At 41.5% G+C, this 15,586-nt stretch overlaps 1 protein-coding gene across 7 annotated transcripts in view; it reads right to left on the bottom strand.

The window, feature by feature from the left end:
- The window catches only part of lrp1aa (low density lipoprotein receptor-related protein 1Aa), a 258,171-nt gene extending 243,958 nt beyond the window's left edge, over positions 1 to 14,213 (bottom strand). For 4 of the 7 annotated variants that reach the window (XM_037532354.1, XM_037532355.1, XM_037532356.1 and 1 more), the window contains exon 1: positions 13,629 to 14,212. In XM_037532354.1, the coding sequence (XP_037388251.1) occupies positions 13,629 to 13,725 (97 nt within the window). In that variant the 5' untranslated portion in view covers positions 13,726 to 14,212. Of the gene's footprint in view, positions 1 to 13,628 lie in introns of all 7 variants that reach the window. The other 3 variants (XM_037532351.1, XM_037532352.1, XM_037532353.1) reach the window with 1 other exon arrangement.
- Positions 14,214 to 15,586: the final 1,373 nt, after the last annotated feature.

Genomic DNA, 15,586 nt, shown 5'->3' with positions numbered 1-15,586 from the left:
ATTGCGAATTCCAAAATTTCACATTACAAGATTACTTTAAGAATATTATAAGACCTTATTTAACCTATTTCGGTACATGTATAATTGATTTAAGTCATCTGGTTATCTAGTGAAAGTGTTCCAGTAATACAACATTGACAGTTTCAAATATTTCTTGAAAAGCAAAATTATCTGAATTACTTTTTGAAACAAGTAGAAATATGTGCCAAAGGAGTCAGACAGACAGACGGACGAAAAGTCAAATACAATCTTCATAGTCAAGGACAGAGTCACTGCCCTGAAAACTCCACGCTTAAACTTGATTTCATGATTATCTGCAGCCGGAACCGGTCAATACACCTTCAGCTACTGCCAAAGAGCATCAAAGCTGTGATATAATCTGGAAACCACAGCGTCCAGGCTGAGGCAAAGATAATTATAGCCCCCTCTGGATAAACAAAGGAATAAAAACACGAACGGAGCCTGAAAGTTGTAGCTCAGAAGTGGAATTCAGCTGACTCAGAGATGGAGGGGTTGTTCTCTAAACCAACTCTGAGTCACACCTTCAAGGATGTAAGTAAATCCTACTACAAATACAGAACATTCACAATTAATTATGTAAAGATTTCTTCACAGTGAAACCAGGGGTCGCAATGTCCACAACACAAATCATGGGCAGTCATGGGCTGGAGGTTAGGGACCCAGCCTTGTGACCGGAAGGTCACCAGTTTGATCCCCAGAGGCGACAGTCCATGACTGAGGTGTCCTTGAGCAAGACACCTAACCCCCAATTGCTTCCCGGGCAATGCGGATTGGGCTGCCCACTGCTCGGGGCAAGTGTGCCGCCTAGTGTGTGTGTGCTCACTAGTGTGTATGTGGTGTTTCACTTCACGGATGGGTTAAATGCAGAGGTGAAATTTCCCTGTTGTGGGACTAATAAGGGTCACTTAATCTTAAATATAGCAGTTTTATTTACTATCCAAAAACAACCAGTGAACCTACACGCAGAACCTACAGAAATGTTAAGAATGGGGAGAAAAAAAATGGAATATCTGAAAAATCTATGGAGGCTTTGTCTTACCACTGCGAATGGATTTTTAAAAATATTATTTAGGTCAGCAACCATCTCAATGTCTCAGGCTGTGTATTCATAACCATTTCATGTAATAACGTTCTGTGAGAGAGTTTTTAGAGGTGGATGTCTGGTTCCCATCACCACCACTGTGAACAGTTCTAACTCTAGAACAGCTAGAAACTACTCTGAACGGCTCCGTTTCCATCTTAAACACTTAATTATGCAGAAATGTACAAAAAGCACACACAAATTATCTTGTTCTGATAAGCAAAAAGAGGGTGCAACTACTTAAGTACAGGCCTAAAGTGGCCAAATTAGCTCATTAGCCATTTTGCTTCTCAGCCATGTTGGCCTAGTGGCTAATCCTAGTTACAATATTGAAATGATGCTCTACTTTATTGTGCGCACCCGAATACTCACACAAATCAACAGAATAATGTGCAGAGTCAAGCAAAGCTACACAAGAGTGAAAATATAAGCAAATAAAAAAAATGTGCTAGCATACATGCTAAAAAGTTAGATTTAGCTACATAGCCAACAAGTAGCACCAATATTACTCAGCGCTCCCCTCTAAACAATTTAGAGGACAAAGTCAGAAGTTTTAATAAGCCTCATGATGTTTCAATGGGGGGGGGGGGGGGGGGGGGGGGGGGGTTGGAGGGGAGTTTGGTTCCATTTACTTACATCAAAAGTAAAGTGTTTTCTCCTTCTCCTGAAAAGCTGCCATTTTGGAGATACAAGGTTCTCTTCTATGTATGTACTTTCCTACAGTTGATTACAATGTAATATTCTAAAAGATGAAGCAACTGAATGACCATGCACTGCGTAAACAATTCACCGATTCATTTTTTGACATTCATAGTTTCTATGCCCTGACCTCAGAGCACCAAACTTTTAAAAAACTGAAATTCAGAGCACGTCACCTTGCTAAGGTAAACAAACTCCGGGGTAAACGTACTGCTGTTGTTGGAAAAAAGCCATGCATCTCCGTTTTTTTTAGTTTTTGACTTAATTTACCCATTACCCTTCACATTTTATGTAAATTTCATGATGAATGGACTAAAAGAAATGACCCCAAAACGACTTTGATAAAGTCTGATTCCACTGACTTACATTAAAAGTGAAGTAGGTTTTTCCCTTTTTCCCCAAAAGTTATCATTTTGGAGATTCCATAATTTGTTAGAAAATCAGTCAGGCTGAGACGTGCAATAATAAACTGCAAAATGACTAAATAAAATGAGTGGACAGGTCCGAGATTTCTGTCTGGACCTGCAGGCCGACACCACCGTGTCATTGTGCCTCAGGCTAACCGTTAGCCAGGCAGCGGAGGGCGTTGGCTGCAAAAATGTGATGAGCACATGAGGGTAACCATGGACTGAGTCAGGACAACCAAGACATTCTCCAAAACCGGAATATTCCAGTAAAAACTGGAGGGACATTCCACCAGGGATATTCCAGAGAGAGAGATTAAACAGGAATATATAATCAAACCTGGGAAAATATTACTTCTAGTGTGGGATGGCAGGTGTACCAGTATAAACACGAATACACACATGATGTACCATTAAAACACTTTTACTATAAAAGTGGATAACATGACTAAGATGTCAAAAATGGTCAACTATATAAAGCCCTGCCTCTAAGACACATTAGGCTTTTAAACAGCTTAAATAAATAACAAATAAGCAATTTAGTTTTATTCAACTCAAATACTTTGAAGAAATTAAAGCTAGAGACTGGTGAAAATATATCATAAGACTAAGAAATTGGATCAGAGAAAAAGGATGTTAATGTGTACATCCTAAACACCTGACATACTTTTGTGTGTTTATAAAACTGGGTGTGAAAAGGCCTTATGGCCTTGTCGCCCCCTCTGGCTCAAATAGAAAATGTCCTACATATACTGCATATCATCGCTGTCTGAAAAGAAACAAAATGTCAAGTTTTATTTTTCTAGAGCATTTAAACTGAGTAGCAGCCCTTTATGTTGTGTGAAAATTTCAAGAAGAATGGACTGACAGAAATTCTCAAATTACTTGGAATAAAATCTCTTTATATTAACTTACATGAGTAAAGAACATTTTGGCTTTCTAAAATGATTATTTAAATAATCCCTTTTATTTATATACTATCTTGACCTCTCTTGGTCTCTCTCGATCTCAATGTGGTCTACTGCTTTGTGGCTCAGCTGTTGCCCCTAGGTGCCTTCACAATAATAGCACTTACAGTAGACAGGGGCAGATCTAGCAGGACAGAGATCTCACAAACTGACTTGAGGCAGAGGTGGCATCCTGTGACAGTGCAATGTCTGTATATACACTATAGAGACAAAAGCATTGGGACACCTCTCTAAGTCACTGAATTCAGGTGTTTTCAATCTCATTGACACAGGTGTATAAAGTCTGCCTTTACAAATGCTAGGGTTAGAAAGGACAGAATTGTTTGCTCTAAAGAGCTCAATGAATTAGAGCATGGCACTGTAAAAAGACGCTACCACTGCAACAGCTCAATTCACAAAATTTCGTCCCTTATTAGATATCCAACGATCAACTGTGAGTGGCGTTATTTAAAAAAGTGTTTAGAAACCACAGCTCTGCCAATTCAATAACTGCACAGCTCAAACCTCCTCCGTTTTTAACATCAGCACAAAAACTGTGCGACGAGAGCTTCATGGCAGGGTTTTGTAGGCCAAACAGCTGCACACAAACCTTACATCACACAGAACAATGCCAAGCGTTGGACGGGGTGGTGTAAAGCGCACCACCTTTGTGTATTGTGTGGAGTGATCAATCACGCTTCTCTATCTGGTAGCCTGATGGACGAGTCTGCGCTTGGGGAAAGCCAGGAAAACATTACCTGCCTGACTGCACTGTGCCAACTGTAAAGATTGGTGGAGGAGGGATAATGCTATGGGGCTGTTTTTCAGGGGTTAGTCTATACCCCTTAGTTTCAGTGAATGTAAATCTTAATGCCTCAGCAGACCAAGACATTTTGGACAACTGTATGCTTGTAGAACAGTTTGATGTTTTCGGTTCCAGTATGACTGAGCCCCAGTACACAAATCAAGGTCCATAAAGTCATGGCTGGGTGAGTTTGGTGTGGAAGAACTTGACTGACCCACAAAAAAAACCCTGGCCTCAACCCCTTCAAACACCTTTGGGATGAATTAGAACAGACATTATGAGCCAGGCCCTCTCGTCTAACAGTGCCTGACCTCACAAATGATCATCGGGATGAATGGGCAGAAATTCCCACAGACACACTCCAAAATCTTGAAGAAAGCTTCCCATATAGTGTTTTTTTATATATATATATATATATATATATATATATATATATATATATATATATATATATATATATATATATATATATATATATATATATATATATATATATATATATATATATATGTACAGTGAAAAATATTTAAATCTGTACCCCTATTCTAGGGAGTCAGGCCCAAAAGCAGACCTGAAACAAATTGCTATAATCAAAAGCCAACACATTACACACCTTGTGTATCTTGAACAGTTTCCCACACAAATTATTAACATACAGACCGACTCCGTCCACACCCTCAAAACACAGCAATTACACAAAGCAAACAGAGCAGCAGAGGCCCAGCGGCCAAACCAAAATGAGCCACAGCAGCCAAACGGGACACGTGAAGCACCAGCGACTGGATGTGCAGGACATGCCAAAACAAACACTTTCGGTTTGCGTCCGCTAATCTGAAGAATTGTCAGCAATCAATATCCCCCGAAAAGCCAACAGGAGAGTTGATTTTTCCTTCAAGGCTTCTCAAGAACAGGGAACTCTCACATCTCTCTCTACTTTCTCACTTCATTTCCTTTCACACGCTCAGTCCGTTCTTGCCTCACTTCAGAAAAGCCTTTAATTAGTCAAGTTTTACATTATATGGTTCTCTAAAGTTTAGGATTTTTCAGATCACCACTTTCTTAAAAGAACCATCCATTAAAGGGCAACTCCACCAATTTCTGTTAGCATGCTGTCAAACTGTCAGCATAAATCATTAGATAAGACTTAAGCAAAATGTTCAGATCTAATCTTCTTTATGTTTACAACATTATTTGGGTGACAAAAAAAGGTTAAATATGATTGGGGCACCACTGAAAACCTTGGGGTATACTCCACCAATCTTTGAAAAATTCTCCATAATTCAGCATTTGTGATGTAAACAGTGTGATTCAGAGTGGTTTGGTGTGAAATGGTTCCGATTTCTTTACAGTGGTGGTGATAGGAACAAGGGATCACCATGACAACAACACAAATAGACATTTTATTTATCAAAACCACCAGTGAACCTAGAGTTGTATATGGAATGTTGATGACAGGAAAATAGTGGAGAATCTGTAAAAAAGACTTTCTTTGGGAACTCTTTTGTGACCCAACACCCTACACCAAGAATAGATTTTAAAAATATATTTTTAGTCCAAAATCATCTCAAAACTGTCATAACACAATGTCTCAGGCACCAGTCAGTGTATTCTTAACCATTTAATCTCTAAACTCTTTGACCTCTTCAGACTTTTGAATGACTTAATCTTAACCATATAGTTATGCAGAAACTTCGGAAAATTGGTGGACGTACACTTTAAAAGGTTCTTTAAGGATTGATGCAAAAAACTATTTTGCAGGTTTATTTTCCCATATTGTAGCTCCATTATAATCTACTGCAGTCACCTTTCCTCAGACAGCAGGAGTTGAAACAAAGCACACAGTGGGTCCTTTCACTGCTCGTGCTCTCTTCTCCATCGTGGTTCGTCTCTGTGCATTAGCTGATGGTGGGATGAATAATGTCGCAGCCTCAATATTTCCAATATCCCCCTCACTGCTTCACTAGTTCTGCTAAAAGCTTCATGCATGAGCTCCCAGACCAGAGCCTTCAACACAGCATCAGAGTCAACTTAATGTGGAGAAGTAACAGCTCTATTCTGAGCTCCTCCTGGATGACCGAGCTCCTCATCCTGTCAGGTGGAGTGTAGCCCACCACCCTACAAACCACTGCCTGTATCCGTGATTTCATTCTTTCAGTCAGTACCCAAAGCTCATGACCACAGGTAAGGGCTGGGATGTAGACTGACCGGTAAACAGAGAGCTTTGCCTTATGGCTTAGCTCCCTCTTCACCACTAATGTCTAGTACAGTGACCGCATTACTGCTGCCACCATTCCCAGCCTATGGATGATCTCACCAGCCCAGGTAGATAGAGCTAAGTGAGCTCTCCCAGTGGTTAGGACTTCAGGAGGCCTTACACGTCAGATCAACTATCAACATAATTAGGAAGCAAAAGAGGAATCAATTTCTTCCACAATCAAACCTCCACATAAAAAAAAAAAAAATCCAATCGCAATACACTTTAAAAGTGACTTCTAACTTCAGTTAAGGCCTAATGATTTCTCGGAAACTATAACTACATGCGAATACATTTTTATTTTATAGAGATAAGTCTATTATTCATAGCTTGATAAGTCTAAGTACTGCACTCTTGAAATGACTGGTGAGCTCTTCCAGTGGTTAGGATTTCAGGAGCTGGACTGAAGGCCTTACATGTTACCTACCACATTACCTATCAACAAAATAAGGAGGTGACAGAGAAATCAACCAGTTGATGAATCAACCAGTCACACTTTGATTTACAATGGGTTAGGACAAACGTCACTCTAGACGTTCTAGTTCTATATACATCATTGACTGAATAAGAGTCGTAGTCTAAGTCTGTTAGTTGTAAGGAACGGAAAACAGCTGCAGCAGCTCTATGTTAGAACTCTTTGCTGAGTCACCAAAACTGATATACAAGCTCAGATATATGATAATGTCTGTTACAAGCTTCAAATGTCTGTTTAACCTGGAAAAGCCAAAAAAACATTAGCTCATCGCCAACATACGACTAGAACCCCACTGAACAAGCAGCAGAAATTAGCATTATCCTATCATCATAAGTGGACCACAAGTGAAAAACTAAAATGGGTGCACTTGATTTCTTGGCTGAACTACACCTTTAAGAAAGGCCCTGCCATTCTGCTGCACTGAACTGCACGCCGGCGTCCTATGAGGAGTTTTTTGCTCCGTCGGATGGAGGCAGTCAGATCAGATCAGACAAGCAGAGGATGTCAGAGAGTGGGAACCGATGTAGAGTCATGCAGGGATGTGAGGATAAGATGGAGAAAGAGAAAGCTGGGAGGGGGAGCAGCTTTGCCTTTCTCTAGTCAGGTTTATAAAGACTAAAAAGCTCTAGCTGTACAGCTCGGCTCTTTTTGCTGAAATATAAAGGAAGCCTGAGTGCAGATATTTTTGGTGGCAGGAGCCAAACGGGCACTATAAACATGAATTAAAGCAAATTTAATTTAATTTACTGCAATCACTCTTTTCAAAACACAGCTTAATCATGTTTCAGAGGAAAACAAATGCAGAGTTAAGAGGTGTACACCTTTAAAAAAAAAAAGAAGTTCTTCAGGGGTCCTTTGGTAAAGGCATTGGTTCAATATAGAAGCATGAACACTTAAAACACTCCTCATATTATTCCAGATTTTTCACCATTGTCTCATCAAACATTCCATATAAAACTCACGTGTTTAGGTTCACTGGTGGTTTCGGATAGTAAATAAAATGTCTGTGTGTGTGGAATTAAGGAATTTCCCTTAAAGCTTAATACCATGGTTCCATAGCCATTCAGAACCATTTACATGGTTTAAAGCTTTTGCATGCAAAATGGTTCTTCAGAGTGTTCTGCTACTGTTACATGCTTGTTCAAAAAGGTTCTATATAGAACCACATAAAACACCTTCTCTACCAATCTGAAGAACCATTTAACCATGCAAAGAACCAATTCAGCACACAAATGAGTGTTTGACTGTTCATGGTTCTATACAGAACCACTGGGCTTTACTAAAAATCCTTGAAGAACTGTTTTTTAGGAGTGACACGGTGTAGAAAGTTATCAACACTCCTATTGCTCATACGTTTTGTCATTGTTAAAAAAAATAACTACATTGCGGAACATGACGCTTCTTAAAGAACATTTAATTGATGGGATTTCCAGCCCTGTGGTGATGAGTGACCGGTCAGAGTTGCACATGCGGTCAGCACTCGGCCCACCTAACAGATTTTCAGTTCTTTTTTCGAGCACAGGAAAATGACTCAAAATTATTATCGCTTGTAACGGACCACATGCCACAGCAGCAGCAGACAGAGACTAGATTAAAACCTCAGGCGATTTTCTCGAAATGTCACTGAAAATTACTCCAACGTTCTTCATGTTGCTTAAGAAGAGAGGAGACCAGCTCAGCTTGGTTAAGGTTAAAGCAAGGTAAAGAGTACAGGGGAGAGGGTGGCTACCCCTCCTCCAACGCTAACAACTCTAAACATCCTTCTTAGACTAATGACCTTTTTTTTTAACTAAGGTTCTCAGGAGGCTGAATGCAGGGGGTCGAGTTTGGGTTTTGCTTCCATTCTCTCCCCCTCTCCTTATCTCAGACTCTCCTCTGCCAAACCTCTCCCATTTCTCTTTCTCTCGTCCTCCTCCTCCTCCTCACACTTACACTCCCCTCTCCTCCTGCTCTGACCCGCTGAAATGTCACTCGCTCGCTGGAGTAGATTACCTGTCACTGAGGTAAAAAGTCATTGCCATGGGCTGCAGCGGAGGGAACGACTGAATGTGCACTTTGGAAAAAGCGTTTCACTGCTAAACCTGAAACACACAGCTTTCTTGAGTACATGCTACAGAGAAACTTGGTGACTCAGATGTCTTCACAGTGGTGTTAGGAACCAGGGGTCACCATCACAGCAACACAAATACAGACATTTTATTTACTATCCAAAGCCACCAGTGAACCTACACGTGTCTTCTGAGTTTTATATAGAATATTGATAACAGAAAATGGTAGGAAATCCGAAATCACAGGTTTTCTTTAGGGACCATTTTGCCTCAAAGCGCCCTGCATGTAATGCAATGGTTTTTAAAAATACATTTTGGATCAATATTGTATCTTTTGACAATTGTATAATCATGTCTCAGACATCAGGCAGTGTATTCATAATTATTTCAGGTAATAACTTGCCCTGAGGGAGCTTTTAGGGGTGGACGTTTGGTTCACCATCACCATCACTGAACTATTCTGACTAAATTTCTCTAGAACAGAGCATTTCACACCAAACCACTCTGAATGACTTGGTTTACATCTCAAATGGCTAATTATGTAGAAATTTCCAAAAGTTTCCCTTTGACCGCAATGCTAGCCTATAGGATAGGCATAAGTCTGGTTACCATTTACAGCACTGTAAGATTCATGCTGCTGTAAATTACAGGGAAGAATACAGGACAAAAACAGTCCAATCAGAACAACCGGTCAGGCTTAGTGTAGAGCAACAGCTCTCAGGAAGTAACAGCTCTTTATTAATATAGCTACCTTTATTAATAACATTAACTTTAATAAAAGGTCTTTTGTGAAGAGTCAATCCTAAAATAAACATTATCTGATGCGGTCATACATTTAAAAATACTGCTATACCAAGTAACACCACCTATTCACAGCGACTGCTTTCTAATGGGGGAGATGCAATACAGAGCAACCAATCAGAGCAAAGCTCATTTACATTCATCAGTCTTGAAGGTGCAGGAGTCTATGGCTAAAAATAGTCACCAATGTTAGAAGTCAGTCTCAGAGAGAAAAATAAATAGCACAAAAATGTAGAATATAGACACTTTATTTCCAAATTTCTTGTATTTAAGTGTTGTGGTGAGAAGTATAAATTAATTTGTACACACCAGTTCATTTATTTGTACACTGATATACAACACTGCCCAGCACTAACTGGCCCAAACCCTGCACAGCATCACCACAGCAGCAGAAATACATTAAAAAAAAGCAGCTAATTGAGCTGAATGACTGATGAAAACAAACCAAGCAGTGCACTCACATCTTGCTTTGATGGAGTTTAACATAATCTGCCAAATATTCTACAGCAACAGAGTGAAAAGTACCACCATTAATATTTATCAACACGTAGATCATAAGGCGGTTAATGCCAAGTCATGCAAATGTGAGAAACAGAGGCCACTTTCTCAACGTTTCAGCTCGTTCCACTGCTGCTCTGAGCTTCAGTCATTTTAATGCAGCGAATGAAAGCCATGCTTCTCATGTGATGACATAACATACGTTTTAAGGTACTTTAAATGCTCACTGAGTCATTGCACCGTCAGCGCACTCTGAAAGAGCCTCTGTGGACCATACTAATGACCACCACACAATACTGAATGATTTTGGCAACAGCAGGGATTTCCACACTGGCACAAGGAATGTTCTGACTTCAGCGGTGATGGCTGGCTTTGGCACCAATGGCAACGATGAAGTGTTGCAATGTAAGTGTCCAAACGCACGACAAAACCTGCATGCCCATAAATGCACGACAGGAGGCTTGAAAAGGCCAATTAAAAGTGCAAAAGTGTGTGAAAATGATCTGTAGAGCTGCTTATCTGGCATCTATTTGTTAGTTTATCCCATCAAACTATCATTAAAGGGCCCATATCTTGGAAAACCAGCTTGATTTCATAAAATAAGTGTTTGATGCAACATAAAAACTGCTGATAACTTCCCACACCATGCCATCCATATATGGAAAATAAGCAGCCTCTTTTCAAGCCACTTTTATGTCACAAAAAGCAATGCTTATACTTGCCAAAAATAAATAAATAAATCAGCCTGTTTAATACTATGATCATGAAAAAGTGACAAAAAAAAATGATTTAAAAAAAAAAAAAAAAAAAAAAAAAAATCAGCCTTTTAAATTCAAATCTTTTATGGGCCTTTCGCCCGAAGACTGCTGGGATAGGCTCCAGCACCCCCCCCACGACCCTGACGGAGAAGCGGCTTAGAAAATGGATGAATGGATGGATGGATGGATGTTCTTTTATGGCTGTATTTTTGAAGTATTTTAGTGACAAATATAAACAGTGAAATGATCTAAAATACATTAACACACTATAACTGATTATTTGTATACTGCTACAATGTCTGGCCACAAATTCTGCACTTTGGAAAAGTTTGTGCATCCCTGTTCTATGGCATTGCTTCAAATAACTCATTACCTTAATTTCTTTAAAAGGGGAATTCAACTGATTTTTCATAATTCAGTGTGTGACATTAAGCAGAGTGATCTGAAAGTGTGAAATGGTTCAGATTTCTTTACAGTGGTGGTGATGGGAACCAGGGCTCACCATGACTACAACACAAATATAGACATTTTATTTGCTATCCAAAACCACCAGTGAAACTACATGTGCCTTCTGTTTTACATGGAATGTTGATGATGGGGAAAATAGAGAAATAAGCTTAACCCCAGCTTTTAAAACACCCTTGCATGATCTAAAGAAAAATATACATTTTAGGTCAAAACCTCATCTTTAAACCATCATAAAACAGTGTCTCGGACATTGGGCAGTGTATTCATAAACATTTCAAGTAATAACTGTCAGGGAACTTCTAGAAGCGGATGTCTGGTTCCCATCACCTCCGCTGTGAACAATTCTGACTGTTTAACCACACAATTATCTCCCCTTTAAGAGTGCAGATCTTTATGTATGCACAACTCGAGGATGTGAGCAGCTGTTGAAGAACTCCTGCACTCGTTATTTTAGGGATTTCTCCACGGGCCGTGATTACGTAGAGGAAAATTGCCACCCTGCCAAAAAAGCTGGAGAATTTTTCTGTGAATGCGACACCTTTAAGCGCACGCCTCTTCCTTCGCCTCCCAACTGTGCACAGCTAATGGTTTCCAGAGGCTGGGTTTTGGCTGTGTGGCCGGCTGAGTAGCCTACGTGGTAGCTGCCTGTTGCATTCCCCTTTCTTCCCCCAGTCTGGTAACTCACCACGTCTGCTCAGAATCTCTGAAGTCCACCAGCGCTAGCTCAGTGCACTCAAGAACTTCCTTGCAGGCAGACTGTGCTACTTTTTGTCTGGTCACATTTGGCTTTCATGCATATTAAACTCACTGACCTTGCCTTGCTGCTGTTTTTTGGACTCCGTCCCCCCCCACACTTTTTTGTTTTATGAGCAACAGTCACGCGTAAAAGCTCAGAGTTCTTGCCAGGCCCCAGAGAAGAAACGTTCAGGGTTAGAACAGGAGGGGAACGTCAGCAAACCTCACTGTGATTCTCAGCCATTTAAACTTCACAACTCACACCTTAGGGCCTATTTACCAAAGAACCAATGGACAAACCACAATCCCTTCACCGTTTTTTGAGAAATGCAGGTTAATGAAGGAATTGGGTGCCACTTCACGTTCTAGCCAGGCTCACTGTTAAGAGGGGGAACGCTTGATTTGCAGAGAAATTCCACGACAAGGTGAGACGGACCAAACAGCCTTTGCACAGCCACTCAGGAGCCATCCATCGTGCACTTCATGCATTAAAGGGCCTATATCCTGCATTTTTCATAATCCTTGCATGATTACAGGGTTTTTTTTGCATGCTGAAATGGTTCTTCAGAATGATGGAGAACATACTGAAGATGGTTCTACATAGTACCAAAAAGGTTTCTGCTACTGTTACAATAGAAGAACCCTTCTGGTGCCGTATAGAACCATATACAACACATTCTCCATCAATCTGAAGAACCATTTCAGCATGCAAAGAACCCTTTGATCATGCACAGGGTCTTCTGAGCATTCACGGTTCTATATAGAACCATTTTCTTTACTAGAGAACCCTTGAAAAACCTTCTTTAAGAGTGTACCGTTTAAAGCTATTAATGAGACCCAGCTTATGCACAAGTTGCTGTGCTTTATTAAAGGGCTGTAAACAAAGGCAGCATGTCCTAATGTGATGGAACACTTTATGGCTAGCCCCACATTCACAATAAGAGTCCCTGCAGAACATCCAAATGAACAAATGCTGTATAGTACTAAGACTCTAAAACCAGCATGCATAATATTATGATTTATGCATAAATAAGAGTCTTCTTCCAACTGCTCAGAATTAATTTTTAAAAAAAGCAAAAAGACTGGAATATATGCCAACGACCGTTGTTCCAATTTGCATGCTTTATTTTAAATAAAGGCTGAAACACCCCTTATAACTTCAGCGTGTGTGGGCGGGGCTGCGTTTGTGACGTCATAAAACCGTTACATTAACAAAGTGCTTGCAGCTTTAGCCTCCCAGCCTGTGCCCAGCCTAGTACAAACATGGAAACTTCACCCACACACTTGTTACGCTCTTTTAATTCCATCATCAGCTCTCAGCGTTCAGGGATATGGGCCCTTTAACGAAAGTGAGTGAGGGAAAGTCAACATTTCTTGACAGACGCCGAGTGGCCACACGTTAGGACATGAAAGGCACAGACGCAGCGGTCAAACATCACAAACCTGCACGGACAGACTCACTGACTGATCCCTCTCAGTCAGGCCGTCAGGACAAAGCGTGGGCAGCGGCGACTGCGCAACAATGTAACAGTGCAACAAAAAGAGCGCGGCACCTCGGAAAGGCCAGAAATAAATAAAAGACCAGACCAGGAGAAAAGGAGCCATTGTGAAGTTCAGACAGCAGCGCTACTCACCGTCGACAGCCCTGGCTGGAAGAATCACCTCCATGCTGTGCAAAAAGCCCAAGAAGAGCAGCCCGACAGCCATCAGGTCCGCTGTCAGACGCAACATGTTCTTGTTTGGAGGAAGAAAACAAACAAAAAGAAATGCAAAGCCCCTCAAAGCCCCCCTCACAGACCGGCCGGGTCCAATCCTGCAGAAGGAGCCTGCAGTCTAGGTTGTAAGGCTACTCGTCCCCTTCTCTTTCTTTCCTTGCTTCCTTCTTTCTTTCTCGTTTCTTCTGCGCACTTAAAAAATAAACGAGAGCTCCGACAGCCTTCCACCTCCTCCTCCTCCTCCTCGGTCAGGGATTCCTCGGATGCATGCTTCTGGAAGCTCACAGAGGCGAGAAGAAGTGCAGCGTGCTCACACCATGCCTTTGTCCCGCGGTGACAGCCGGGGAGAAAACAGAGAACAGCGCAGGGCTTTATTTCTCCCCCTCAGCTCTCGCTCTCGCTCTCTCTCTCTTTCTCTCTCTCTCCCTCTCTCACTCACTCCGCTCCTCCGTTGCTGCTGGCAACGCAGAGACTGAGGTGCGAGGTCCGATCCTTAACTCAGCTGCCTGCGGTGTGTGACGTCGCAGCAGCCAATGGGCGACGGGGCGATCTCCTCAGCGAGCCCCTCGCTTACTGGCTGGCGAGGTGGCCTCAGCCAATAAGCGTCGAGCGCGGTGAGAACCGCGACTGTGTAGAGGGCGCATCTCCCGGCCGCCAGAGGCGCTGACGACAATTGTTAAATTGAGTTCTAATGAGGCTTGTCCTACTGAGCATGCGCACATCGCCATCACAGTGATTTTGTTTAATATTAGTTCAGCCTGTGCCCAGGAACCCTGAAAGCGCCTTCTTCCTCCTCCCAAGACCGTTTATGTTACGCCGTCTTACTGGCTCAGGCGAAAGGAGCGGCTTAAAATACCATCTGAATCGGCAATAAGCTGAGGAGATTTCCTAGTCCTGCTGAAGGAGGACCAGAGTGCTCTTCCAGCCTCGTGACTGGAAGGTCACCGGTTCAATCCGGCAGCACATGACTGAGGCGTCCTTGAGCAAGACACCTAACCCCCAATCGCTCCCCGGGTGCTGCGGATTGGGCTGCCCCCTCTCTGGGCAAGTGTGCTCACTGCCCCTAGTGTGTGTGTATGCTCACTAGAGTGTATGTGGTGTTTCACTTCACGGATGGGTTAAATGCGGAGGTGGAATTTCCCCGTTGTGGGACTAATAAGGGTCTCTTAATCTTCCTAAGTTCTCCATGTTCCAGGTTTAAAGGCATGGTCTTTTTTGCATTTTTATGCATTCTAAAGAGTTAGGAGAAGACTCTTATGTGTGCATGAAATGACATCTCATAAGGAGCATTACCAATCTGAGGATATTTTTACATGTTGTAGCATGTTTATAATGTTACGCATGTTCGTTTGAGTGTTAGTTCTCTAGCATTTATTCACTGTTTTATTCTGACAAGGACTCTTATTTTGAAGGCAGGGTTAGCCTATAGTGTCTTCTGTTAGGACATATTCCCTTTGTTTACGGGGTGGGTGTGGCCTACTACAGACCCTTAATAAAGCACAGCAACGTGTGCATAAGCCTGGTCTCTTTAATTGCAGGACATGTTATAACCTTAAAAAGTTCTTCAGGGGTTCTTTAGTAAAGAAAATGGTTGCATATAAAACCACAAACAGTCAAAGAGCCCCTCTGCTTGATTAAAGGGGTCTTAGCATCATTGAAGGGTTGAAGAACCATCATTTTAAGGCTGTATGATACACCTGTTAAACCTGTTTTAGATAGAACCCTCATTGTGAAAAGGTTTTTCATTGATTGATGGAGAATATGCTGCAGATGGTTCTGTATAGGACTGTTTTGAAAAGAGTACATCTGTTGTTACAAGCTTGACATCGTGATCATAAACATAGTAGAACTCTTTTTAAAAATGTGCTATCGAAATG

Source organism: Pygocentrus nattereri, chromosome 21, assembly GCF_015220715.1.
Source record: "Pygocentrus nattereri isolate fPygNat1 chromosome 21, fPygNat1.pri, whole genome shotgun sequence".
In the NCBI taxonomy this organism is placed as follows: domain Eukaryota; kingdom Metazoa; phylum Chordata; class Actinopteri; order Characiformes; family Serrasalmidae; genus Pygocentrus; species Pygocentrus nattereri.
Note: the sequence above shows the minus strand (reverse complement) of the source record. Positions and strands in the feature narration are given on the sequence as shown.